Genomic DNA, 27,251 nt, shown 5'->3' on the forward strand with positions numbered 1-27,251 from the left:
TCCCGAAGCTTTTTTCTCTTTCCAATCAGCTTCTTCTTATTCTTGGCCGGTCAGCGAGCGTCTCTGATAGATGATGACACCGAATTAGCTTCTTCTTGTTCTTCTTTTGGTCTGCTTTGGATTTCGGGAAAACTAAATGATGAAGAACGCGTGATTTACGAGCCAATTTCGGGTAATAAATCCGAAGTGGCTGTGTGGTCATATCGGACCACTAATTGCCATTCTGTTGATTCAATGATTTAAATCAACGAACGAAGATGATGAAGTCTACAGAATTCAGAAGACGATCCTAAATCAATCAACTAGGCGGGTGGAACGGAATGATGGATTTCTAGCCCATATTTCAACTCATTCAGGATTTTCTGGACTGGACAGAAAATAGAGTGGAGATCCTTATGTGGGAGTAGCAACTATAGATTTAGGAATTTGAAAGATGTAATAGGAAATGTGATAATAAGAAGAACTTTGATCTGTTAGCTTGATGAAACTGGAAATATCCTAATATAAAGTTTATCAGACATATGACACATATTTATCGTGAGATTTTTGGAATCAAAAAATTAAACCGTAGAAACTTTAATAGAAGAGCTTGCTAATTTCTAAATTTGAGCCAATTTATCTCTGTTCCTGTCAAAGGTATCAAAAATCTGTCAACTGATAAAATGTTGCTGATATTATGGTAAATATTTTGTTTGTTAGCCTTTTTTGACATCTTTTACAGGAAATGAGATATATGGACTCAAAGTAAATAGCCATCAGGAGATTTTTGGGATCAAAGAGCTACCGTAAACGCTCTAATAGCACTCCACCGAACCTTTAACTTTTAGCCGATGTATCTCATTTTCTGTGAAAGATATCTGAAAGTGGTCAACTGGTAAAATGTTCACTATAATATCAAAACCATTTTAACACTTTACCACTTTTTGATATGTTGCACAGAAAATGAGATATATGGGCTCAAAGTTGACGAGTTGGGTGGAACTTTATTAGAGTGTTTACGGTATATTTAAAAAAAAGAATGAGGTATGGAATGAAGGGCTAAGTTCAATTATTGATAGAGATCATTGAAAAATGTATTTTCCAGAATATCAAAAAGGTGAGACACATCGAACCAACATCAGAATCCAGAATGGCATGGTTGTCTACCATGCAAAATCCCTATCGCCAAATTCGATCGTTTTTACTTTTTGTAATCCGTCCGGGGGCGAAACTTTCACATCTCATTTCTCAGTGTTTTTGCTTCGGATGGAACAAATTGTCGAAAGCGAATCGGTTGTAGAGAGAGTGCGTAAAAACGAATGAAGGTGAAGAAGTTGAGATATTTCGGGGTGGAAGCAAAAAAAGAAACACTGAAAGTGAATTCCTCTAAAAGGGCGACGATGAGGAAAAAAGGGGAAAAAGGGGGAAGGATGAAGAAACAAGTTAATCGTCTTCTGATGGCAATGTTCGTGTTCGTTCGATGGCAGGAAGTGGATAGAGAAGATATCGTACCAATTAGGGAGAGCTTCATTGGATGATGCCAAAAGTGTACACTAGATGTTGCGTAACAGGCGGAGAAGGAGAAAGGAGAGAGGAGGTCTTAAGATATCAAGGTTTATCACAAAAGCCAAGGATACAGAGGACAGAGCGGGTTTTTTTCAGCAATGTTGAATGTGGGCGAGGTCGACTGGATAAAAAGATATGATTAGAGACATATGGAGAGGTGATGAAAAAGGGAAAGATATTCAATACAAAAGGGGAGAAGCAACGGACAAAAAGGAATTTGAAGCCGTTTTATGGTGATATCTAAGAAACAGAAAGCCGAAGAATAGTCGAGAGGGCGATTAAGGTGGATCAAAGTCAATAAAACGTCCAGCTGTGAGCATTTGAATAAATTGAAACACCGAAGAAATCGAAAGGAATCCGGATGTCCTGAAGATCGGGTTAGAAAATTCCATGAATATTTACAAGCATCCTGGTTGAGACAAGTTTTTCATTCTGGAGTGTTTTTCAGAATTCTTCTGAAACGAATGAATGAAGTCAAAATATTCTCAAGGAACATTTGGAACTTACCGTATACACTCTAAAAAAGTGCGACCCAACCCGTCAACTTTGAGCCCGTTTATCTCATTTCGTGTGCAAGACAACAAAAAGTGGTCAACTGACCAAATGATGTTGATATTATAGTGAAAATTTTATTCGTTGCCCACTTTTTGATGTCTATCACAGAAAATGAGATATACGAGCTCAATGTTGACGGTTTGAGTGTACTTCTTCTAGATGAAATATGTACGGTATACAACAAGATTACTGAATTTTAAATATATATAATTTGGCTGCTTCCCATTTAGAAAGTTGATCAACCGAATCAAATTTAGCTCTGTGAATCCTTGAATTTTCTGATAATTTACCTATTGGAGTCAATTCCCAGATGTGCATAATAGAAATCTGAAATCTGTAATTTTATAAGAACTTTTATTCCTAAAAAAATGAAGCGTATTTTACTCCGAATTAGAAACCGGAGTTTCAAGTACTAGAATCTTCGAACAATGGGCTCAGAACAATAACCATGCCTGGCTCTAACAAAAACCATAACTTCCAGGCAATGACAAAGAACGATGTCCTTCAGTAATTAGAAAAATTTTGGAAGGCTCTTCTGAGACCACTAGTTCTGCATTGAACATCCTATGGCACCCGTATCTCTTTTATCAGTTCCAATAAATCCTGAAAAGAGCAACTCTGATGAAATGACCAACTGTAACTTCCGTTTCAGACAGCCATATTCCATGTTTTCAACCTATTTCAAACCATGTTCAAAAATGTTCTAGAATAATGATTTCCCTTTTTTACCATTCGACACTACACACCTCTAACCATCAAACTGAATCGAGTATAACAATATGAAGGTTCGTGTTTACATAAACAACCATAAAATATGATATGACCCATATAATATTAGTGGAATGTCAGGCCGCTCTCTCTCTCTATTCAGTGTTTATTTTATGTAAGTCTCCGTGGAGTTTTGAGAATGACGAATTTTTTAGATACTGTGTGAGGTCTCGATATTACTCTGATACAAAACATCGAAGCTGTGGAAGAGGAACGCCGGTGGCCGTGGCCGAAAGTCCCACAACGACAACTACAGTATTTTTTTTTGTTTTCACTGATTTTCGTCGAGTAAATTTAATGAAAACGCACAAAAAACGAGAAAATAGATCCTGAAAACATATATACTTTGCTACTGTAGTTGTCGTTGTGGGACTGTAGGAGACTGCCACCGATGTGTCTCTTCCACAGCTTTTTAGGTTACTGTGGGGCGAGAACAGTGCGATGTGGGTCATCACGTACTTTGCTTCCGTTTTTGTTGTTTTTCTCAATTTTTTTTGATAACAACCACGTTCTGCTAGCTTCTATCAAGCAGCCAACAACTGTCCAGGCTGAACATCTTCTCTATTTTCATATTTCAGTCGACTCGATGGCGATTTCATCAACGACGACGACGAATGATTCATTGCAATGGGATCGAATTTATATCGAGGTGAGTCGTTTTAAACGAAACCGTTGAGAGAAGGGGGTGATTTTCCGTTTTGTATTCCAACAAAAGAAGTAATTGTAAAACAGTGTTGACCGTTGCGATTATAGAAACTCTCTCCTCGTCTTCTCTCGGTGTTGCGAGAGACCTACACAACAAATATGAATAATCCCGAAACCTGTACTCTTTTTCGGTTCTGTTCAGTTTTCTCGGCTCGTTACGTGTGTCTTCTCGTCGCAAAAAGTGACCGCTTTGAGCAGCACAATTGCTGACCGAACGATGAAGAAGTTTGTATCAAATTTCACCACCCATTTTCTCGACAAGTCGATTGCCTTCTTTGAGTGCACGACCGTTTGATGTCTGCTGTTGTTCCGTTACTTTGAAAAAGTCCTAAAATTTTTACAATATTTTTTGTTTTCTCAGAGTATAGTTAGATCACACTTTTATCTGTTCGTTTTTGCTCTGAACGGTCACCCACATATTATCACAATCAGTGTTGTTTGTCGAGCTGTCATTTTTTTGCCCCTCTGATTCGTCTTATTCTCGCAGACGATACTTTCTTTACTAGTGTTATCGAAATGCATCACGCCTCAGGAATTTTTATGGCATAATTCTGCCTTCCTTATCGATTCACTAGTTTCCTCTAACGTTTTTTCTTTTCCTTTGCCGCCTTCTGTGTCGTTTTCCATTCTACTCATTTCACCTCGAATCGCTTCTATTCATCATTTCTGTATAATCTATCCAATAGTTCAGGCATGGACGATCACCGTTTCACTGATACTATCTTACGAGCCACAAATGTTCAGTCTGCTATTCAACGGTTCGAGAAGCGAGCACCTGCTCCTCCACCTCCTTTTCGAGAACCAGAAGCTCTGAAAGACATGCATGCAGAGCCACCGCCACCAGTACTGAATTCCTATGCAGCTCCTCTATTTGTTAATACTAATATTGTCTATCCAACAGAAGAGAATTCGTATTTTCCACAAATCACACTTCCAAGAGAGCATATCACATATGTTTCTGCTAATGAAATTAAGACGAATTCCACAGAAAACATGACTCTGAATAGGTTCGAAACTGGTTTCAAACCGTCAAACTTTGGCAAAACGATTCAAGGAATTTATAACTCAACAGAACATCCGCAACAGTCTCCAGAAGTATTTATGCCGTCGAGCTTATCAGTTAATCTGAATGTCATGTCACCAGAAATATCACCACCACCACCACAACCAGCTGAACGACGAAAAGTAGCTAAGCCAATTGAAGATAACGGTGTGAGTTTTAAAAGTTTTTGGTTCGGGAGCTGACTTTTTAAAATTATTTTTTCTCCTTTCTTTTCTACGAACTATGATTAGACCTTTCCTACGAACTGTGTAGTTTCCATGATTAGAATATCTTTAAAAATTGGTTTTGAAACGATATTAGAAAATCAGAGTACAAAAAATGTGCTAAGCTTGCGACGTAACGACAACAACAAACTTTTCTTAAATTTTAAAATCTGAAAATGCAACTTTTCTAAAAATTTTCCACTGAAAATGCACAACAACTACTTTTGCTGCCATTAAAAATTTATCAGTAAAATTAGTTTGAAGGTTCCGTTTCGCTACTGAGTCTGCATGTTGTCGTAATATATGGTGTTTACGGATGCTTTTGAAAAAGCGTTTGAGACGATCAACTCGCCGCTTCCCATTTCGACTGTTAGCTCAGTTTTATCATTCGACGCGTCTCGTCGTCTCTCACTATTTCAAAATTAATACTCGGGTAAAGCTTGGATGGATTTCACAACGTTTGGATCCGATGTCGAGGTAATTATCTTAATGTTTACAATTTCTACCTAGTTTTTTCTCACTACTTCCATTAGTTATAGTAATATAATTGTTTGTATTACATAGAACAAAAGTACAGATGCTAGAGGTGAAAAACAAGTTTCACTCTTCAATCGAATCATAGCAATTAGCATCATAGAGAGTAAACGTGTGTTGAATTCAACAGATGAAGGAGTGTTCCGTTTTTTAACTGATACGCTTTTCATTCAAATTCATTCCGCATTGCCACCATCACATTGAAAAGCGAACCGCAGAAATGTTTTGCAGATTTTCTAATTCTTTCACATTTTCAACTGTGTCCCCATTCTGCCTCTTCTTCCTGAAGTGCGTCTACGCCTTCTTCTTCCGTCCGTCGTCGTTCCGATGAATTTGTATCCGGCGGACGCGCTACTGCGCGATGTATGAGAGAGGTGACCAGCAGCCAAAGCGAATCGAAAATGTCCTCTATCGTTCTGACTGCCTAGGACTGTACGGCCCTCTGCCATACGCTAATCTCTCGATTTTCTCCCCCAATTTTCGATGCATTTTATCTAACAGTGGGTGATGGAGGAGGCGGTTTTTAATCCTCAAAACTTCATATTTCTTATGCAGGAATATCCTTCATGAGTAGAAACTGTCTAACAGTGAGAAATAACAAGCACTCTCTGTGATAGTCTTTCAAAATCGTTACGTTGGAATGCAGTCTGTTTGCTCTAAACGTTTAGTATCCTCCTTTTTTCTTCTCTCCCTCATTCCGCGACCGTTTTTAATTGCTCGGAACGCAGATTGCAAAATCCCGCGTCGGTTTTTGATCATGCTCGACTGTAATTAACACATTTCTTCAGACTGCTCATTTTTGAGTTGTTCACACTTTTCTTTCTGAAACCGTAACTTGTATGTTTTGTGTTAGAATCATGACGTTTTTTTCCAGTGTCAACTGCATACAGGACATATTTAGTTATCTAGTGATTTCATGACTCTTATGGTATTTTTCTCGGAATCGACACGTTTTTCACCGCTACCTCGCCCTTTTTATCGTCTACTCATGTTTAATTCTTCTCAAACCCCAATGAAATTAGGTATTAAGATGCTCTCAAATCGCTATGCTTGGACTTCCTGAATCCTCCTGTTGCCCTCTGCTCTTTTTCTGTTCCATCCCCCATACAGACCTCACCATAGGTTCGGAATGTTTGAACAACACGCTGTGTGCTGGTGCTGCTGTTGCCTCGGTGTGACAGCGGAAATTTTCGAGAAAAAAGAAGAGAGAGGGAAAATGGATGGAGAGAATCAGGATGGAAGAGTATACAGTTCGTTTGACGAGAGAGATGATGGCGCAGGAATTGAACGACGGGAGGGCTAGTTATATTTGTAGTCCCAGGGCGTGTATTATATTCAAAATGTGCTTTTACGGCTTGTGAGCCCGCCGCTTAACGCTCCTAGAATTTCCCCGATTTCTCCCTAGAAAAGCGAGCCTGATACCTTTAAAAATCGAAACTCTATCATTGTTGGTTGAGTCAACTGTTGTTCATTCACAATCACCTGAAGTAAAGCCATAAAAAGAGAATAGAGTGATAAGAGAACGAGAGGAGGGGTAGAGCAAGTTGAGTGTTTGATTCATCATTAGGCGCAAATATAGTTAGGGGCGGTAGAAGGAGTGTCTCTCTCGTGTCGAATCATCACTACTCTTTACCACATTCCACGCTCATTTCATTCTCCTATCGATTTCCGTGTTTACCGCCGTTCCGCTGACATAATATTTTGGTTACTTTCGGGAGAAGTCTGTATTAGTTGTGTACGTCTCATTTGGAAGTTTTCACATGACGTTTGTTAACTCAGTAAGTTTTTTTGGCTTCATAGAAATTACAGTTTTTGTGCTGACTGCCTAGGACTGTACGGCCCTCTGCAAAAGTAGAATTCGTATCTCTTTGTCGCCTCAGTAACACATGTTTTTGGACCTCGCATATTCTCTTTATAGGTGCCACCTGGCATTTTGGAGCCTACCACCGCTTCGACATAAAAACCGAAACATCTGTTGAATTTCTCTTTCGAAAATTCCACTGAATATATGATTCAATCATCTGCACACATGAGAGAATTTTGGAAATTTTTGCATTTTTTTTCGAATTGTTCGAACTTCATAATTTTTATGAGAAAAATGAAAGTTTTCAGCCAGCATTTTGATACCGGTGTCACTTCAAAAATATCACTTTGCGGGCTTAATTACAAAAAAAATATATTTTAGCAAACTCAGAAATAGCTGAAAACCCCTTTTCCTAAAAATCGCTCATTTTCTCCCTACTTTTTCAAGATTCGTACTTCTAGTTTTGTGCTTTTTCGAGTTCCCTATACTATTCTCGCCGGTATTTTTAATACTACCTGACTCACTACTGGTTTTGTGTACTTGGGACCGACTCATAACTATGAATCATGTTCCATCGGCCAAAAATATTGTTGGAGGTTTTTTCCCACATTAGAAGACATAAATTCTTTTCAACAAATTTCATACTTTCAGAAGCTGGATCCAGAAGTCATCTTCACGAAACAAGAGCGCATCGGTCGCGGCTCTTTCGGTGAGGTGTACAAAGGCATCGACAATCGTTCAGGACGTGTTGTGGCAATAAAGATCATCGATCTCGAGCAAGCAGAAGATGAAATTGAGGATATTCAGCAGGAAATTCAAGTGCTTAGCCAGTGTGATTCTCAATATGTGACAAAATATTTCGGTAGTTTTCTAAAGGTTCGTTTTTGAATTTTCAATGTATAGTAGTTGTCAAAAATGTATAATTTTCAGGGTTCAAAATTATGGATCATAATGGAGTATTTGGGTGGAGGATCTGCACTTGATTTGACGAAAAGTGGAAAGCTCGATGAAAGTCACATTGCCGTGATCCTTCGGGAAATATTGAAAGGGCTCGAATATCTGCACAGTGAAAGAAAAATTCATCGAGATATCAAAGGTGAGATTTTTTGAAAGAAATTCTTTCTTTAATGACAAAAAAAATCAAATCAATTTCAAAAATTGTGGTGCCTGATTTTGGGATTATAGGGGCTAACATTCTGTTGGATCGTCAAACGGCGGCTGTAAAAATCTGTGATTATGGAGTAGCAAAGTCGCTCGCAACAGTTTTGAAAGCGAATACTTTTGTGGGGACGCCATTCTTTATGGCTCCTGAAGTTATACAAGGCGACTACGGTATCGAGGTACTTGCCTGTCCTTCTCCGTTTTTTGTCATTCCTAAAACCCTTTTCCCGTGTCTATCCTATCCCCTGGGGTCTTCATCCATATGTTCTCTTACTCCTTTGTCCTCAATTTCAGCTGCAAACGTACTTGTCAGTGAGCATGGTGATGTGAAAGTGGCTGATTTCGGAGTTGCTGGACAGCTCACGGAAACGGTCAAGAAGCGGATCACATTTGTTGGATCTCCATTCTGGATGGCTCCTGAATTAATTAAACAGTCCAGTTATGATTATAAGGTACCGCTTCTTTTTCCTCATGTCTCCTCTGTATATTTTTATTTTTTCCATTTTAGATGAAAATCTGTTTTGTAGGCTGACATCTGGTCTCTGGGAATCACGGCAATCGAACTGGCTAACGGAGAACCACCGCATTCAGATCTTCATCCAATGAGAGTTTTGTTCTTGATTCCTAAAAACCCGCCTCCAGTTTTATCGGGAAGTCAATGGTCGAAGCCATTCAAGGAGTTTGTGGAGTTATGCCTCAATAAAGATCCTGAAAATGTGAGAATAAGTTTTTTCTAAATCTATTCTTGATTCTTATTTTTGTAGAGACCGTCAGCCAGCACTCTTCTGAAACATCAATTCATCAAAAGAGCAAAGAAAAACAGCATTCTAGTGGATTTGATTGAAAGAGCTGCTGAGTATAGGTTTGTTTTTGTACTCTTTGTTTATAGTTCAAAACTTAAAGAAGCCATTGACATAGTACAATTGTGTTTTCCAGGTCGAGGACAGGCGTTTCAAGTGACAGTGATTTAGATGAGGATTCGGATGGTGGAGGCGGCACAAGTAAATGGGATTATCCAACAGTTCGGGGACCACGTGGACCTGCCGAGGACGACGGAACTGTTCGTCAGAGAACTGATCGGCCGAAGGCGCAAGTCGGGAGGCGATCTCCGAGTGGCTCTCCTGGTGGCACTATAGTCCGAGTAAGTTTTTCACAAAAATTGATACCGATGTAAAAAATGCTTTCTGTGGTTTTATTCCTTCTGATAAGGACCTTCTCCAAACCGAAAATAACGAACGAAATTTTCAGGGAAGTCCACAAGTCGCTGCTGTCGCTGAACAACTTCGAAACCCTTCTGTCAGTTCCTCTGGCTACGGATCCGGAGGTGCTGTTTCATCTTCTCACTTCAGTTCCTCTATGGCTCCGCAAACTCACACTGCCTCTTCCGGAGGTGCTACCACCATAACGTTAGGAAGTCCAAATGGAAGTCCCACGTCGTCTCTTGCACGAACACAATCCATGGTTTCACCAAATGGACAAAGAGTAGGCTCTGCGAATTCTTGGGAACTGGAGCGAGGTAGCCGACCGATGAGCGAAAGACTACCATCATCACAAGCATCTCCATCGAAGTACAGTCAGAACAGACTGTCCGGAAATAATGGTGTTCAAGGCGGAAGTGGTGGCCGTCGAGAGTATACAAACGGATCAGCGGGATTGAATGGACACAGCTCAAATCAGAATCCCAACGAATACTCCGATATGGTCCGCCAACGAGGACATGGTGGATCTGGTGGACGACAAGATTATCGCGAAAGCCATGTTCCAACGTCTTCACAAGAAAACCTTCACCACGGCAGAATGTATGGATACGGAGCTCCGCCACCGTCTAGAGAAGCCCAAAATGTTTCGGCACCCCGAGTTAGAGGAGCTTTGGATTGCAGTCTTCTGCCAGCTATTGAGCATTTGTCACGAACTCGTCATGCAACTGCTGCTCTCGATCAATTAAGACATGTCTTCAGAGAGGTCGAAGATTCATGTCCTGGAATATGTAACGAGTTGGTTGAGGAGTTGATGACACGAATTGCGATTCCACAAGTGAGATTTTACTATTAGTCTATAGAAATGTACTAAAACTTTTAATTTTTAGGTCAGCCAAGGTGACCTCGACGCTGGCGTTCGCCGCCTGACAACGCCTCCATCTTAAATTATTATCGAACGATTTCTGTATCTCAAAAACATGTACTATCGTCAATACATATCCAAACTGTACGATATCGTAGTAAACTCATCACAGTGTCCACCTTAAGTCTTTAGTAAATTCATTTTTTCGCCTGAAATGGTTGTGTAATTCAGTTTTGTTCCATTTTTATTTGACTTGCTCTCTGAACAACGTTTTCGTTATGTCAGGAAGAGACAATCCATCCATTTGTATTATCGAACCGCGAACATCTTGTTTTCTTTCACCAAGTTCTCATCAATCTTTTTCCCTTTTAATCTGGAAAAACACATCCTCCTCTTATCCAATTTTCTTAGCCTCTTATCTAATTTTCATCATCGGACCCTGTATCCCTTCCCGGATAACTCATCATCATTTCGTTCCAATTCGGTTTATCACTTGTAAATAAAGTCGATTCGATTTGCTCGTTGTTTCGAATCTTCCTATCCCAATTTCTCTCCCATTTAGCTTCAAATCATCCCGAGTGTTTCCCTATTTCATCAGCTCAATTTGTCAACATTCGCCCCCCATCCAATTGTTTATTATCATTAAATCCCATGTTTTTTGATGATCACCGGTCTCATATTTCTTTCTCATTTATGTCATTTTTCTAAATATGTTTAATCTACTTGAGTTTGTAGTTTTTTGATATTTTTGTCCCTTTTCTCCCCACCCAATTCACCTCCCTTCCTCTGTCTATATCACTTCTCCCCCTTTAATTGAAACGTGGTCATCTCTCTTCACTTTTTGCTCCATCTCCCCTATACGAAGTCGTCGTTTTTGGACGACTCCTATACAATTGTCCCTATTTTTTTCAATTAGTCCGTTGATTAGTAGTGTATTGGTGGTGTTCGGCGTCGACAACTGAACATGCCGTTGTGAATAAAATATTTAAAATCCTGAACTTTTTTTTGATCGGGGAAAAGAGAGAGAGAGAGGAGACACAGAATAGAGTAAGGGAAATAAGATCAACTCATCAAAAATCATAGAGCTGTTATTATGCTTGTCTGAGAAAAAAAGGGTGAGACGCAGAGAAATAGTGTCTGCGTCTCCACTTAATATGTGCTATTTAGGCTCTCCGCTTCGATATCGCTACCGTATTCAGACTGCAAAAAATACTCTCTAACCTTTTTTTTCTCAGACAAGCATAATATTACTCTTGTTTTTTTTTCTGAAAAAAAACGCATGTGCCTTTGATACAATACCTGAAAATTGATTCATTTTGACATCTTTTGGACGTTTTTCTACTTTATGAATATATCCAGTTGATTATTCATGAGAATCGAAGGATAAATAACGATAAAGAGCAGAAACCTGGAAGAAATAGGTAAAAATAAAATAATTCCGAGATACGGTATCGAATTTGCTAGGATAAAATTGTACTGTTTTTTCTTCAGAACCGACAATGCGCCTTTAAACGAAATTTCGGCTACAAGGATCAGCGCCGCCGGACAAGAATAATAAAAGTGTTTTAAATATTTCAGGAAGAAAAAGAGATTTCCATTTCCAACTTTTTGGAAAGTTCTACTTTCAGAAAAACGAGGGAAAATTTAGAAACATCAAATGGAGTTTCATCACACTTATTGTACCACAAGAATGCATTCTCGCTCCATCGGCATGTCGTTAACAAACGGAGACGGAGAAGGCGACCTCGTTTCTTGTGGGTGTGTGTGTACTATTTGACGTGATCTTCATGCAAAAAAGGTTTCCTTTGAAACTGCTTATAAATCAAAAAAATTAACGATCCAATTAAAATGGATAAGAAGAAGCAGAAGACCCGCAAGCCTCTAATAAATAAAAATAAAAATTAGGTCAGCAATCCACGTGGCAGAAGTATACCTACTTGCCAAAAACTTCTTCTCCATTCCGAAATGGCCTTGTCCCAATTGGATCTCTCAGTTTTTCCAAGTTTCCACTTCCTCACTTGGTCTTTTCCTTTTTCTTCTTTTCCACCTCCCTATCCCTCGAAACCTGTCATTACCAGTCTTCTCATGAGACATTAGGTCACCCCCTTAACTCTTATAAAATAACATCTTTTGATGTCTGCGTCTCCTCTCATCTCCTACTCTCTCGCAGACCATTCAACAGTTTCGTCTTCTTCTTTTTCCCCAATCCACACGCCTTCTTCTTCTTTTTACTCTAACTACGTCGTCCCGTTTTCATCCATTTATCGTGTCACCAGCTTCTTCTTCTTCTTTTTCTATTCCTTAATCTAAGTGACGCGTGTTCACTGTTTCGTTTTCTCGGCGTCGTCCACCCGAAAACTACAGATTCTATCTCCTTTCCCGATCTGTGTCTCCAGGATTCCATCGATTTTTCTCATTTACAACGTTTTCAGAAATCTTCGGGTCGGGCCTATGGATCGAAAGTGGTTCGCATGGCTCTTCACACTTCTCATCCTCCACAATGAGGTCGTTTTTTCAGCATATCACTGGAAGCTAAGTGAGGATGGGAAGAAGATCGAAGCTGTGGTAAAAATAATTATGGAGTAAATTTTAAAACTTGAAAAAAATTTCAGATGGACACTCCATACCATATGCGGATGCCCGGATCATTGACAGATTTTATGAAGCAAGTGGAGAATGTGAAAGTGATATCACAACATGTGGATGATATGCAGGGAATGTGGAAGAAGATCTCGAAACACGAGAACTTTGATAATCCGAAGTTTGAAGAGGATTTTAGGCAGCAAGAAGAGGCGTGTGTGTAAGTATTTTCTATTTCAAATTATATTTAAATCACTGGAAAAAAATATAATATTCTAATGGAAGCCCTCCCTATATGTGCACTTTGAGCTCAATTATCTTGTTCACGTATAGGTTGGGCGGCTCTGGGACGTTTAGCTAGCGGACGTTTCTTCCGGGATAATACACATGCGAATGGATAGGTTTCAGACTACAAAAACAAATTGAGGGTTTTTTAATGTGCATTTTTCGATATTCTGAAAAACTTTTGACATTCTGAATTTCAAAAATTTCCAAATTTTAATTTTTGAAACTTTTTGTTTTAGATTTTTTCGAATTTCAGGTTGTGTTCTATCAAAAAAGCATATTTGAAAACGCAAAAATTATTTTTTTAGTTTAAACCTATTTTTTGCCTGTATTATCCCGGTAGCGAAACGTCCGCTAATGAAACGTCCCGGAGCCGCCCACCCAATACGTGCATTACAAGCTCAATTAACTGGGTTCCTATGCGAAATTTTTTTAAAAAATCTGCAAACTGATAAAATGTTTTTCGTGAAATTATCAAAATTTTATTAGTTGACAGATTTTTTATATCTCTCATAGGAACCGAGATCTTTGAACTCAAAGTGGACGTATAGGGTGGGCTTCTATTAGTGCATTTATGACAACCACAAAGTTTGAATATTCGATGGACACATTAATATTGTTATAAATACCAAATCCTAAAGCCTAATTTCTCTTTTCCATTTTCAGTAAATCTCGTGGTATCAAACTAGAACCCGACAGTTTCCATACGTCCTTCACTGCGGAACTCTGTCCAGAATTCCACGAATCATACCAACAGTACACCGCATTTGTGAAAGAGTACTTTGGATCACCTCCAGATACTGACAAACGGCCACCCAGATGTAACTATTGGTTTGAAGCTGTCAAGATGAAAGGCCAGAATAATGTTGTGAGTTTTTGATCGAACTAAGAAAATATAAACATTTGATACAGGATTTGGGAAAAAGTATGAACGAAAAAGTTGGCGCCGAGGATGAGATGTATTTAAAAGTGCTGGATATGTACTTCCCGGATTTCGCCAAGTTCACACGTGGATCCGAAGGAATGTCTCGATTCGGAAACATGCTTTCTAGTATGCTCTCCCATGATGATGAGCGAGTTTCTCGAAATGCATATCTTCATATGGCAGCTGCTGCATATTGGAGAGCACAAGGAAAAATATCATATGCGTTGACATGTTATGCAACTGGGATTCATTTTGTGTAAGTTCTCATAATCAATTTCAAATGGAAACAAGTTTGAATCGTTTCAGGAATGACGAATCCAAAGCTCCAAACATTGATTCATTCCATCCAGCACATGCAGAACAGACAGTCAGACTATCCATAGCGACACTTCTAAACAGAGCTGGATATTCTGTAGAAGCTTATATTATTCTGAAGCAACTCACGACGGATAACATGGTTGCTTGTTATAAAGGAATGATGTTTGCTGCAACAGCAGATGCTTCAGTTCTCACTGGACCGGAGAGCAATAATTCCGATCCGGAAACTGAAAAACCAACGATTCAGTTGAAATTAACGCAAAAGGAAAGGAATGGGATATTCAGTAAAACGTTCCACAATTATGCAAAAGCAGCTAGCGAATTCAAGGATGCCAAAAAGGAACAAAACCAAGAAGATGGTGGACTTTTGGATCAATTTTTCGATTTAGGAGAGTCAAAAGCATACGTTATTTCTTGTCACATGAGGTTATATGAAGCTTTGGAACAGCAAAAAGACAATTTGGAAAGTCTTGTGAATGAGAAAAACAACTTTCAAAAGTCATACAAAAAACGAGATGATTTGAAACTCAAAGTGATGGCTCTTCTTTCATCGAACGAGATTCGAGCAAACCAGAAGTTATTTTATGATCAAGTCAAATATGGGCCACATCCATGTGAGTCGTTTAATCGTCAAAAATAATCAACCAATTACTTCCAGTCAGAAAATGTCAGAGAACTCAAGTCAATAGATTCCCATCGACCAATAATAAAATGAATGTAGCTGCCACTATTTCATGTACGGTGAGTGTTGAAATAAAGACCTTGAAAATATTATATTAATTTGTTGATTTTCAGCTTACATGCTCTCCAGAAAAATATGAGGAATTGATGGCTCCATTAAGAGAAAAAACTCTGCGAAACAGACCGCCTATCAACGAAACGGCGTGGAAAGTGACAGAGGTGTATCCTAGGAACAGGGCATTCGAGAAGACACTTCTGGATATATCGAGAGATTGTCAAAAAGAAGGATACTTCAGAATGATCCCACCAAGATTTTCAGACAAGGAGTAAGTATTTTTTTCAAAACAGCAAAATTTTAAATTTCTTGTTTGAGAGTTGATGAAACTGCGGATCGTTACTGGAGACGTGCAGATTGGCCAAATTCATTGGACTGTCAGGCAGTCGTATCTGCTTCGAACCCTTTCAGAATAAACACGTTCCCACAAGTATTCATTTCTCCAGAAAATCGAGGATGGATGTGAGTAAAAAGTAGATTACATAAATTTCATGACCACCTATATTTTCAGAATATCGGAACTTTTGACAACTCATCTTGGTCTTCTCCCAGCTGACAGTCTACCTCTCCCATGGTTTGAACCAAGATGTGATTTTGTCAAAATGGATGATCTCCGCGTTTTTACTGGAGTAAGTTTATTCTGAAAATCTTCAGTCTCAAAATGTTTTTTGTTTAGTTCGAAGCTATCGAAAGACTTCTGAATCCACGGTTTGACCGGAAAACAGATGAGTATGCAGAGCGAACATTGAAAACTCAATTCGTCCGATTGGCGGATAGAGTGATGGAGGAACATGAAATGGCAGCTAGAATTCATCTGCTCATCAAGCATGTAAGTATTCCATAATCAAATTGAAGATCACAAGACGAATTTTCAGAATATTGGTCCCAAATGGGTGTCTTTAAACTTGGCCGGACTTTATTGGAGAGTTCAAGGAAATGCACATCAAGCAACAAAATGTCTTCTTGGAGCCTTCCTCGATAAACCAGGAGAGTCATTTATTTCAATAGTTCAACTTACACAAGTGATGCTCAAAGCAACACGAATGATCAACGATGCAAATGGATTTCTGATGCAACAACTCAATCTTCTTGGATACAAGGAACCACTCTTCCATTTTGTACAAGGACGAATGAAAATGTTGCTTCACGACGTAGATAAGGCAATTCAGCATTTGAAAGAAGCAATGGATAGAGATCCAGAAAATGTGGTTATTGAAGAAGATCTTTTGAAAATTGCTTGCGGTGGACAATCAACGAAACTCGCCATTTCCTCTTTATATCCAACTGTCTGCTGTTCAATGGTGACCCAGAACGCAGTTTGTATTAGAGTAAGTTAACTTTACAACTGGTTTAAAATTCATATCCTCTATTTTCAGCCAAGAAAAGAAATGGAAGAGCAATGCTACGTCGTAGAACCCCATAAGCTTCCAAATGCACAACCAATACTTGCCTATCATCGATGCAATGGATACTATGATGGATTCAGTAAAAAGACACAGGACTACGCCAGCATTGTATCTCCATTCTTGACTGTATTCAATCATGTCACTTCACGAAACGATGTCAGTAATTGGGTCAACCAAGTAGACGGAATACAAACTGTTGAGAGCAGTGAAATGCCATTGGATTATGGAGGATGGAACAACTTTTTCACTGAAAGACCAGCAGAGTGGTGGGATTCAGCAATCAACGAAATGAAGTATGTTCTACCGACCAAGAAGGAAAAAGAGGCGAACGAATGGGAGGAAACATGGAACTCAGATTTAGCGAAAATCCCTGAAAAGCCATTATCCTTCCTTTGGATTCGGGAGAAGTCTGTGATGAAAGAATACGATGCGAAGCTTCCATCTGACCTTCCGAAACCATCAACTCATCAAATTCGACGTGGTATTGCAATCTTCCCGCCTCCACGTGTTGCAACGATGTCTTGCAATGGAGTCGCCAAGCCAGAAGCCATCTTTGAAAATGCTCCATCCACTTGGGTGTCCCTGACTGCCAAGGGTGAGGATATCGAGAAGTATGTGGATTTAAGAGGACCAATGCCAGCTATGGCGTCCCTACAACCAGTGTGTCCTACAATGGACAAGTACAAGAATTCACCGATTCTCGGCCTCGATCATATTCCTGCTTTTGCTCTCAGTGACCAATTTCTGTTCTATCAGCCTGAGAAGGCTCTTTCTGAAGCTTTAAAGTCGCTGGGTAACGAAAGAGATACCATTGAACATGTTGCTGCACGTCTTCATGCTGCAATGCTTCTCAGTAATACACGTAAGCACTAAAATTAAAAAAATCTGAATTAATAAACGATTTTTTTTCAGAGGATGGCCAGGTTAACTGGGTGCTCTGCGTCCTATCTTCCCTGTACTGGAGAGTTACTGGAAACGCCGAAAATGCGATGGGATGTCTCCGTTGCGCTCTTCACACTGCTCCACCAAATATGAGAGATGTCGCTTTGGTATCTCTAGCCAACATTTGTCATCAAGCAGGCCTTCTGAATTCCGCATTGATCTCTGCCGGAGCTGCTCTTAGTACCTCACCTCGTCTTGTCGCCATACACTTCACACTTGGAAATATTTATGCATCGATTGGAGATTATCAAAGAGCTCTCAATTTCTACTATTCTACACTATCTCTCCAGTCCAACTTTCAACCTGCAAAGGACAGAATCCGCACGATTTACTGTCACGCTAGCAAGGACTTTGAATTTTAGGTGCAATATTATAATTTATTCATTTTTTCCCAATTTGTTTTTTGGTTTTCGAGTGTTCCCAGTTTTGCTTTTTTGATACTTATATCATTGTTCTTTCTATTCGTGTCCACTTTCTGTTCACTTTCCAGAATATAAGACGGGTATGAATACGATTTGCCTTTTTATTATCATGATCATTCATCGCGAAATAAACAGTTTTGTACACGATATTTGTCGAGAATTTACATCCCAAGAGAGAAGAAGAAAAACAAAAAAAAGTGGAATTCAGCACGAGAACTGAAACATTTCCGGATGTGACATCTTGACACGGAACACATTGAAAGTGTTGGCTAAGAAAAATCCTTTTCTCCGGGTTTCCATATTTGTCTAAAAAAATATTTTTATTGGCTTTTTGCAATCAAGGCATACCTGATATTCTCTGTTCAAACTCAATAACTTAGTCAATCTGTATGAGTATCTTGAGTAGCTATCCTTTTCGAGATAATATTTATGGAGATCATTTGCCAGCACATCTTGAAGTCGATCAGTGATTTCTTGAATCCTTCCTCCAAGTTTTTGTCCGGTTAAATGGAAACAAAGATTGCACAACATGTAAGTTACTTCCACATCAGTCGGACGTAACTCGACTAAACCTCGTATGATTGTTTCACAAAAATACACTTCGAGCGGACCCAGGAAACTAAAATATTTGAAGTTATATTTCTACCCATTACAAATGAACTTCTTACTATCTGATTTCTTTATCCGATGCTTCTGAAAACCATTTGCCGTCAATCTCTAATTTTCATAGTTGATCCGACTCGAGCTTCCAAAGACAAATTCATTGTCCTCACAAAGTTTCTGTCTTCTCATTTCGGCAGTGATCTGCATCCTCTCCAAACGAGAAAAAAGATGCCACATGCACTTTAGAATTTCCATTTTTTCGCCGTGCTCCAGCTTTCTGAATTCTTCAAAGTGCATGATCCACTCGCCAGCTCTTCTCATGTCATCCACCCAATGATTGAATGTTTCAATTTTACCGATTTTTTTCATTTCCGGAATACTCTTCCAAAGTTGTGTCTTTCGAACTTCGCGGAGTCCAGAAGCAAGTTGTTCCAGAGAACTTTTCAATTTCAATGTTTTGTCTATTTTTGGAGTCTGAAATTTTTCAACTTAGCTTTTTGAGTTACAGCGATATCTTTTTCAAAATGTACCCACTTTTTTCAAAATGTACTCGGCGTCGCTTATAATTGAAGAAAGATCAAAAAATGTGATGTATTCAACATTCTTCCCGGAACCAAGGCTATAATTTCTCATGACTTTGTTTCCCACGAACCTCTCAACTGTCTGAAAATTGAAAATCTGAGAATATAGAATCGAAAAATCAGATGTACCAGTGGTATAATTGATTCGTGGGATTTTCTCTTTCGATCTTCATGGAACTGTTCAGAGCAAACCATCCGATCTCTGTCTCTTTGGATATCTAAAGAAAAATTATAACTTTAAAAAACGTTGCAAATTTCTCACTGTCTGGTTTCATGCCAAGTGCAAAGCAACGATCCGTCCGGCATTTTTTACAGATCCACCTAAATTTCCAAGTTCAATTAAACACCAAAGTAACAGTATTCTACAGACCTTCCTAATTCATCAGGAGTACACTTATTATCCCCTTCTCGACACTTGAATTGCTGTTTGTGTGTGACGAAGACTCGTCTGTATAAAGTTCAATTTGATCAAATGTGATTAATTCGAAAACGACACCTGAAAAAAGCAGCGCATGCTCTGCAGCTGTCCACGCCAAAGTGATTTCCATGAGCAGGTTGAAGACAGACCAAACATTTTTCCGATGTTAACTTTGGTGTACTGACACTGGATGATGATGCAGATGATGTAGACGGTGACGAGTCAGAGTCCATTTCTAAATATATAAAAGTTTGTGGAAAGAATGGATTGAAAGTTATATAATGTAGAGATATAGGACAGAAAGAAAAGCGCGCGAGCGGGTTGCCAGGGGAAATGGAATTATGGGAAACCCCTCTCGAATATTTCCTATGGTTACGAAAATGTCAACACCACAACACACCGACTTATTTTTCGCATATTACCAAGGTCGGGCGTTTTGAGAAGATTAGCATTTAATTGATACAGACAGGAAGATGAACTTATGATCCTCTCATACTTGAATGGTCAATGTAGCAAAAGTATGTTTTCGAAGACCCCTTCTCCGAATAAAAGAAAATCGATTCTCGTAGTATTTACGATACGCTTTGAAAATTGTTTGGTTAGTGGCTTCCTCGCTGCGTATAGTAGTAATTGTTTGGTTAGTGGCGTAAATCATACAAATGGGGAGAGATTCAGAGAAACAGAATAATGGTTGTGACTACTGACTAAGCTTAGTACATAAACGACAAAAGAGACACTTGTTAGGACGCAGACCATACAAAATCAAAAGATAGACAAGATCAAAGGCTAAATCAATTCAATTAATTTCGTTCCCGACATTGTTAAATCAATTCTATTCGAATACCACTTTTAGGATGACGTTATTTTCTGACCGGTTAAAAAGAAGATACAAGTCACAACTGAAAATGTGTTAAATTGCGTATATACGCCCTCGCAGTTACTATGTATACAAACATGAAATCAAGAATCAACATTTTCAGGTAACTTGTTGATGTTTGAAAACAGTTTATGCTAAATATGAAATTCCAATAATCTTAATATTTTATTTAATGGAATGGTTCGTAAATGAATAAATCAGTATGAGACCAATTGGCACGGAAAGCATTGAAAACATGTCCGAGGACTCGAATTTTCCGCTTCTCTTCCATCAATGCCTAAAACTTATTTTTGAAGTTTTATTTGACACACAATTCTTTACCTTGTACTGCTGACTGATTTTCAGAATTTGTCCCAGTCGATGTGAATATCTACTTCCTCGCTGCGTATAGTATTGGTGGAGATTATCTGCTAGAACCTTCTGGAATTGTTCCAGCTTTTCCAGCATTTCTCCTCCCATTTTGTTTCCCAGAAAATAGAAACAGAGATCGCATAAAATATAACAGAGTTCTTCATCAGTTGGTTGAACGTCCATCATACAGTTAGTCAAAGGCTCGCACAAAATCATCTGCGTCGTCCCAAGAAAAGTATTCATCTGATCTGATGGGAAGTGACTCAACCATTCAAAATCCCATTTCAGAGCTTCCGTGTTTATCAGTGAGTAGGTGGTGAATGCAAAATCCTACAAAAAGGTTGTATAATCTGAAAAATTAAACTTCTTACCTTGTGTTGACACTTTGATGCTCTTCTTAACTCTGCAGTCATTGCACTTCTCTCCACTCTTGTGAAAATAATCCACATGCAAGTGGTAATATGGATCTGAAGGAATAGTTTAAGTTTTGAAACCTTTTAAGACCAAATCTTACTTTGTCTTCCATGCTTAAATTTTGGAACTCATCGAAATAAGACAGCCAAATGCATGTTCTTTCTACTTCTGACTTCCAAAACTCAAGTGATTCTTTCATCCCGATGCATTTCGTTATTGGAATATTATTGCTAATTTGTTGTTTTCTCACTTCCTTCAACCCGTATGCAAGTTTTTGGAGAGGGTTTGAAACTGACAAATCATCAAAAAAATTTTGAGATTTCTAAAATAACTTTATGATTTTTGTGGTAAAAAGTTTCAAGACTTACGTCGGAGAGCAACCTATTTCTCGATTCCAGTAAAGCAGACAGATCAACAAAAGAAGTAAACTCAGGCAAGGAAGGTGCTCTAACGATCGTGTCCGATTTTCGTGTCACTTGGTTGGAAAAGTCTTCCGAGCAAAAAAAGTGGTCTCGATTGTACTGGATATCTGAATATTTTCGATTTCAAATGAATCAATAATAATAAAAAACACATACTATCTGGTTTCATCCCTAGATCAAAACATCTTTTAGTTCGACATCTTTTGCAGCTCCACCTGGAATGGTCCGGATAGTTATGTTTAGGGAACAAGAACACCAACCTTCCATATACATCTGGAGCACACTTTTTATTTCCTTCTCGACATTTAAAATGTTGCTTATGAGTGACGAACACTCTTCGATAGAACGCTGCACAAGCTCGACAGCTCTCTACTCCAAAATGTTTTCCATGAGCAGGTTGAAAACAGATTTGACATTTTCCAGTGTCCGGGGTGTTTTTCCCAGAATTTGAAGAAAATGGGGAATCATAAGTAGAAGTTGAAGGGTTCATCTGTAACAATGAATAGAAAAAGGTGAAATAGAAGATTCAAGTGTTTCGTTGGAGGCGAGACAATAGAAAGGCGCTTCTCTCTGAGTTTGCGTTTCTGTGTACACTGACCAACGAAACAAGATATTGCCATGGCAATATTTATTCAACTAAAACGGAACATTTAGTCATAAGGCTTTCCTAGTATCGAGGAATGAACAACACATCGATGCCAGGTGAAAATCCAATTTACTATTGTCTGGGATAGGGGTACGAGATCTAATAGAAACCAATTACTGTGAAATTTCATAAAACGAATGAACGAAATCATGGGAAAAACTTCATTAAATATGTATGTATGGAAATCATGAAATTACAATCCAGAACACACGAGAGGGTAGGAAAAGACTAAAATGTTTGCAGAGAGACTGAGTCATTTGAGATTGGAAACATAGAGAAGCAGAGACATGGAAAGGAAATCGGAGGTTAGAGAAGACTGTCATGACAGAAACACGGGGGAAAACGTTTTGTAGAAACAGGTGAGATGGAAAGTACAGATGATCGTTTTGATGTTTTGAAAAAAAACCATAAATTAAACAGAGTATTGGAATAGTTCTGGATGAGAAAACTCTACATGAAAAACGTCCAAAATGTAGGCAACCTGCATTTTTTCCTTTCGCTTATGCGTCAGATTCAACCAATCATTTCCAATCGACAACAGTTTTGCGAGCCGATGAGCATATCTTGGCATTTCTATGTCGGTGTAATGCTTGTGAAGAGAATTAGCTAAAACATCTTGTAGCTTCTGAGTGACTTCTTCGATTTCCCCACCTAATTTTTTTCCTGGAATTAGAAAGTATGTACATAGTCTTATGGCTTCTCAAGCTCCTACCTGTTAATCGTAGACAAAGGTTACAAATCAAAAAAACCAACTCCGTATCTGATGGATTGATATTGATAAAGGATTCAACAAGTGGCTCCCCGTGATATGTTGGAGCATCGAGAAAACTGAAACAATAAAAAATGTTGAACCTTAGCTCTACTGAAAATCACTCACTACAACAACTCGTCTTTCGAATACGAAGTGCTCCACGAAGGATCGTAGTCCACGTTATCATAGTCTAACAGGGCATCATGTGAAATTACGAAATCCTAAAAATCGACATACAATCATCCCAGCTGAACTTCAACCTACTCTTTTTCCACAATATCCATTAACTCTCATTTCAGCGGTCATTGCTAACCGTTCCAATCGTCCCCATAGATGCCACATACACTTGATCATTGCGAATTTTTGGTCGAATGGAAGCGCTCGGAATTCATCAAAGTACATTATCCAATTGGCAGCAGTCATCAGTTGTTGCTCCCATATAAAACAATTTTCCTCTTTTCCCATTGATTTCATTATGGCCGGGAATTGTTGCTGATTTTTTCTAGCTTCTCTTAATCCAAACGTGAGCTTTTCCAACGTCGTCATGTTGAATGTCTCAGAATCAAAACTAGGTTCTGTCTTCAGAATCTTCTCGGTTCTTTGAACAAGTTTGCTTAAATCAATATAAGTCCACATCTTTTTGGGCAGTTTTTCTCGCTTGAAATAAAGTACCGAATGAGGTACTCCAACGAATTTTTCCACTGTCTGAAATGCCAGTGTGGCTCATTTTTCAATTTATGCTCGCAGTTGGTAAAAAAACTCACAGTTGGTAAAACACTCACTTGTAGTTTCCGTTTGTTATGATTTTCCAGAAACAACTCGGAACTGAGATGGGCGTCTCTGTCATGCTGGATATCTGAATTCAGTACTTTACTACTTGGATTCGTTCAAAAATCTGGACTAACTATCTGGTGTCATTCCTAAACGGTAGCATTTATCCAATCGGCATTTCTTGCAAAACCATCTATAACAAACATTTGAGATTTTCAAGAAGAATAAAAAACAATTACCGTCCATCTTTAGGCTTACAATTCTTCGTCAGTCGGCACTTTTGTCGGAATCCAGTGCCAAGAATCATTCGTCTGAAATTTCAAACTTGAATTTTTTTTCCTTTCTTGTTTCTTACCTGAAAAAGGCCGCACATGCTCTGCATGCATTCACACCAAAATGATTTCCATGACCTTTTCCGAGACAAATTTCACATTTGAAGTCGTCCACTTCCACGCTGCCAATGGAGCATTCTGATGAGGACGGTGTTGAACAACTCATAATACCTGGGAAAAATTGAAATAGGAAAATGATAAGACGATTTCGTAATATCTTCAGAAAGTTTCAACTGGGAACAAGAATCCCAAAAAATGTGTCATGTGATCTAACACAAAGTAACAAAGAGCAATTATTGATTTATTAATTTTTTTCATGTTCGACAAAGATGATAACACAAAATAGAATAACGAAAAATTGGTGAGAAAAAGTATGAGAATCGAGGGAAAAAGAGAAAAAAGAGCAAACACTAGAGTGAGCTCACCTGGTTCATGTTTGAAAAAGGTCTTCCGTCTTGTTCTCTAAGTTTCTTTTATCTTTATTCAAATGCCTTGTTACTTGGAAACAGACGAGAAGAGAATTGTGAAGAGGTGGAAGAAGTGTAGAGTCAATTATCTCGGTCAAAGATCTATTCACAAGGCAGAGAAACCAAAAGAAGAAAATGGAACTATCGGAAGAATCCCATATTAGTTTTTGTCAATAAAATATATAGAGGAAACAAAGTATTAAGGAATCAAGGAAAATAGAAGACTACATGCGAAATGAAAGGGAATGCAGTATTGATAAAAATCCACGCTTCGCCGAAGAAGCCAAAAGAAGAAGAAGACATACATCAAAACAGAGAAAAATGACCTCAAATGTTTAGTTTTCCTTTTTACAGAAAAGTTTTTGTTGCTAATAGAGATTAGCAGGCTACTCGGAAGTACTCAGCGTTCGAAATGTTTAGTCTGAAAACTCCAAGAATCGAGCAGACGCTATACTTCTCAGAACGAAGATTTCGAAGTTTCTGAAAAGAGAGTTTCGATACAATTTTCCTAGAATTTCAACGAACCACAAATTTATCATAAATTTTCATTAGCTGACGTATTCTATGGGAATATAAGACTTGATTTTTCTTGATGAAATAATTGTGTAAATCGTTAGCTAATGCTTCCTGAAACTGCTCTAGAAATTCTTGAAGATTTTCGCATAAGCGATTTGCTAAAACAATGAAAGGATTAAAAAGGGTATTCGATTATCAACACCCACCTGCTAATCCAAAAGATAGACTACACAATAAATAGGTAAGTTCAACTGGGTCGGGTTGAATCTCAATAATCTCCCAAACCAGTTCATCGAAAAATAATTCTTTTAAATCGAACAAACTGAAAAAAGTATTAAAGATTTTATTAGAGACCGGTCTTACTATTGAAGTTCATCAAAATGATAACGACTCCACCAACTCATATCTGCCTTCATATTACTGTAGTCAATCAGATTTTCATGAGAAACCACAAATTGCTGAAAAAAATTGTTATAAGTCACAGAATTTGTTCTTTTGGTCGTTGAATGTTTGATCTTCATTATTGACTCTGTTGTTTATTTGCGAAACGATGAGCAATACAAAACCATCAAGACACTGTTTTAGCTCATGTAATGCTTACATTTTTTCCACACTGTCTGTTCACCCTCATCTCTGCAGTCATTGCCATTCTTTCCAATTTCGTCCAAATAAACCACGTGGTTTGCAGAAGATCCATTTTCAACTGAATAGGAAGGTTTCTAATTGTCTCTGAATAATTCAACCAGTTGGCCACAGCAAGAATATTTTGCTCCCATGCATAAAATGCAATTTCTTTAGTTATGAATGAAGATTCCTGAAAAATAACTTGATGAAAACTTGATTTCCAGAAAATCAAAACCTACAGTCAAACATGTTCGCTGCTGCAAGCTGCGGTAGTCCTCCAGTCCGCGAACCAACTGCTCCAAATCGCTCATCCTTTTCAACCTGGAGTAATCTGTTTGGCCCTGAAACTTTCAACTATAATACCGGAAATGATAAAAAAAAAGTCTCACATTCAGCATTAATTCATACATTTTCGCAGAGAATGCAGATATATCCACATAGGTGATTGGTTTATTATCTTCTGTATATTTTTTGGTGAAGCAGATATAATGAGGAGATCCTAACGTCGACTCAACTGTCTGAAAATTTTAATTGATTTCGAAAATTTTTCAAAACAAACCACTGGAATGCGTTCAGAGAGAATAGAAGGTAGTAGACGTTTCTTCAGGTACGTCTCTGAAGATCGAAAAAGGTCGCGATCGTATTGAATATCTGGAATTTCGATTTTCAAATTTCAAAACACCAGTAAAATACTTACTGTTGGTTTTCATTCCTCTAGAAATACACCTATCCATTCGACATTTTTTGCAGTTCCATCTAAACTTGAAAGTTGTTATTTCAAAGCTGGATTTTGACAATTCTCACCTTCCTCTTTGATCCGGTTTGCAATCAGATTTCAAGTATTGACACCTAGGTTCGCTTCCTTTCGAAAAGTGACATCTTCTAAAAAATGCTGCACACGCTCTGCAGGTCAGTGCACCAAAATGTTGACCATGAGCTGGTTGGTCACATATTTGGCACGTGTTCAAATCGGGAATAGCGATTTCCATTGAGTGGTTTTCTGTCGATGTGGAGCAATCCATGGCCTAATGTTCTAATGGATACACAAAGAATTAATCAATCTGATATAAGCAAAAAGTAAAGAAGAGAGTGGAAACATAGAGACACAAAGAAAATGGGGAAACTGCGCGTATGATGTTGTATCGTTTGCCGACAAGGGCAAAGAGAAGGAAATATTGAACTAAAAGTAACAAAATGGTGCTCGATTAGTGCAGACAGATCATTTAAACATATGAGTCACTAGGTCCATCGATCAATTAAAAACAGAAAAGCAAATTACGGAATTCCTGAATGATTTCATAACCATTGATAAGAATTTTTGCTGTGATAAGGATGACATACAATTCCGGATCACTAATTTTGAGTTTCAAGATACTATATTCCTATAAAAGTTCAATGACCAGTTTATGTAGTTTTGACGAATCTGAAATTTCGTGAAACACCACATGGGATCGTGCAGCTGAAA

At 38.4% G+C, this 27,251-nt stretch overlaps 6 protein-coding genes across 6 annotated transcripts; 2 read left to right on the plus strand and 4 right to left on the minus strand.

The window, feature by feature from the left end:
* Nucleotides 1–4,266: 4,266 nt before the first annotated feature.
* Nucleotides 4,267–10,481, plus strand: Cbr-gck-1 (the record flags this gene model as incomplete). Its single annotated transcript, XM_045237925.1, has 9 exons — nucleotides 4,267–4,785; nucleotides 7,829–8,053; nucleotides 8,084–8,273; nucleotides 8,363–8,790; nucleotides 8,866–9,054; nucleotides 9,103–9,200; nucleotides 9,275–9,479; nucleotides 9,587–10,372; nucleotides 10,425–10,481. The coding sequence occupies 9 exons, from the start codon at nucleotides 4,267–4,269 to the stop codon at nucleotides 10,479–10,481; spliced, it is 2,697 nt and encodes an 898-aa protein (XP_045096695.1).
* Nucleotides 10,482–12,850: 2,369 nt separating this feature from the next.
* On the plus strand, nucleotides 12,851–17,953 carry CBG19140 (the record flags this gene model as incomplete). Its single annotated transcript, XM_045237926.1, has 13 exons — nucleotides 12,851–12,964; nucleotides 13,012–13,199; nucleotides 13,931–14,132; nucleotides 14,177–14,445; nucleotides 14,496–15,121; nucleotides 15,166–15,254; nucleotides 15,303–15,514; nucleotides 15,562–15,705; nucleotides 15,755–15,872; nucleotides 15,920–16,072; nucleotides 16,107–16,571; nucleotides 16,620–17,511; nucleotides 17,562–17,953. The coding sequence occupies 13 exons, from the start codon at nucleotides 12,851–12,853 to the stop codon at nucleotides 17,951–17,953; spliced, it is 3,864 nt and encodes a 1,287-aa protein (XP_045096696.1).
* A 727-nt stretch (nucleotides 17,954–18,680) lies between these two features.
* Nucleotides 18,681–19,848, minus strand: Cbr-nhr-44 (the record flags this gene model as incomplete). The annotated part of the gene is made up of 7 exons (XM_045237927.1): nucleotides 18,681–18,706; nucleotides 18,754–19,090; nucleotides 19,151–19,279; nucleotides 19,327–19,415; nucleotides 19,460–19,518; nucleotides 19,568–19,645; nucleotides 19,694–19,848. 7 exons carry the CDS (start codon nucleotides 19,846–19,848, stop codon nucleotides 18,681–18,683), a joined length of 873 nt encoding a protein of 290 aa, XP_045096697.1.
* Nucleotides 19,849–20,661: 813 nt separating this feature from the next.
* On the minus strand, nucleotides 20,662–22,169 carry Cbr-nhr-219 (the record flags this gene model as incomplete). The annotated part of the gene is made up of 6 exons (XM_045237929.1): nucleotides 20,662–20,769; nucleotides 20,814–21,173; nucleotides 21,215–21,310; nucleotides 21,358–21,579; nucleotides 21,626–21,786; nucleotides 21,836–22,169. 6 exons carry the CDS (start codon nucleotides 22,167–22,169, stop codon nucleotides 20,662–20,664), a joined length of 1,281 nt encoding a protein of 426 aa, XP_045096698.1.
* Nucleotides 22,170–22,737: 568 nt separating this feature from the next.
* On the minus strand, nucleotides 22,738–24,345 carry Cbr-nhr-143 (the record flags this gene model as incomplete). The annotated part of the gene is made up of 8 exons (XM_045237930.1): nucleotides 22,738–22,988; nucleotides 23,038–23,153; nucleotides 23,203–23,297; nucleotides 23,341–23,781; nucleotides 23,841–23,932; nucleotides 23,982–24,040; nucleotides 24,087–24,158; nucleotides 24,203–24,345. The coding sequence occupies 8 exons, from the start codon at nucleotides 24,343–24,345 to the stop codon at nucleotides 22,738–22,740; spliced, it is 1,269 nt and encodes a 422-aa protein (XP_045096699.1).
* A 679-nt stretch (nucleotides 24,346–25,024) lies between these two features.
* CBG19144 lies at nucleotides 25,025–26,808 on the minus strand (the record flags this gene model as incomplete). The annotated part of the gene is made up of 10 exons (XM_002637387.1): nucleotides 25,025–25,126; nucleotides 25,172–25,320; nucleotides 25,369–25,484; nucleotides 25,526–25,620; nucleotides 25,764–25,976; nucleotides 26,026–26,127; nucleotides 26,176–26,304; nucleotides 26,346–26,437; nucleotides 26,484–26,542; nucleotides 26,591–26,808. The coding sequence occupies 10 exons, from the start codon at nucleotides 26,806–26,808 to the stop codon at nucleotides 25,025–25,027; spliced, it is 1,275 nt and encodes a 424-aa protein (XP_002637433.1).
* Nucleotides 26,809–27,251: the final 443 nt, after the last annotated feature.

Source organism: Caenorhabditis briggsae (genome assembly GCF_000004555.2).
Source record: "Caenorhabditis briggsae complete genome, chrV, whole genome shotgun sequence".
NCBI classification, from domain to species: Eukaryota; Metazoa; Nematoda; class Chromadorea; order Rhabditida; family Rhabditidae; genus Caenorhabditis; species Caenorhabditis briggsae.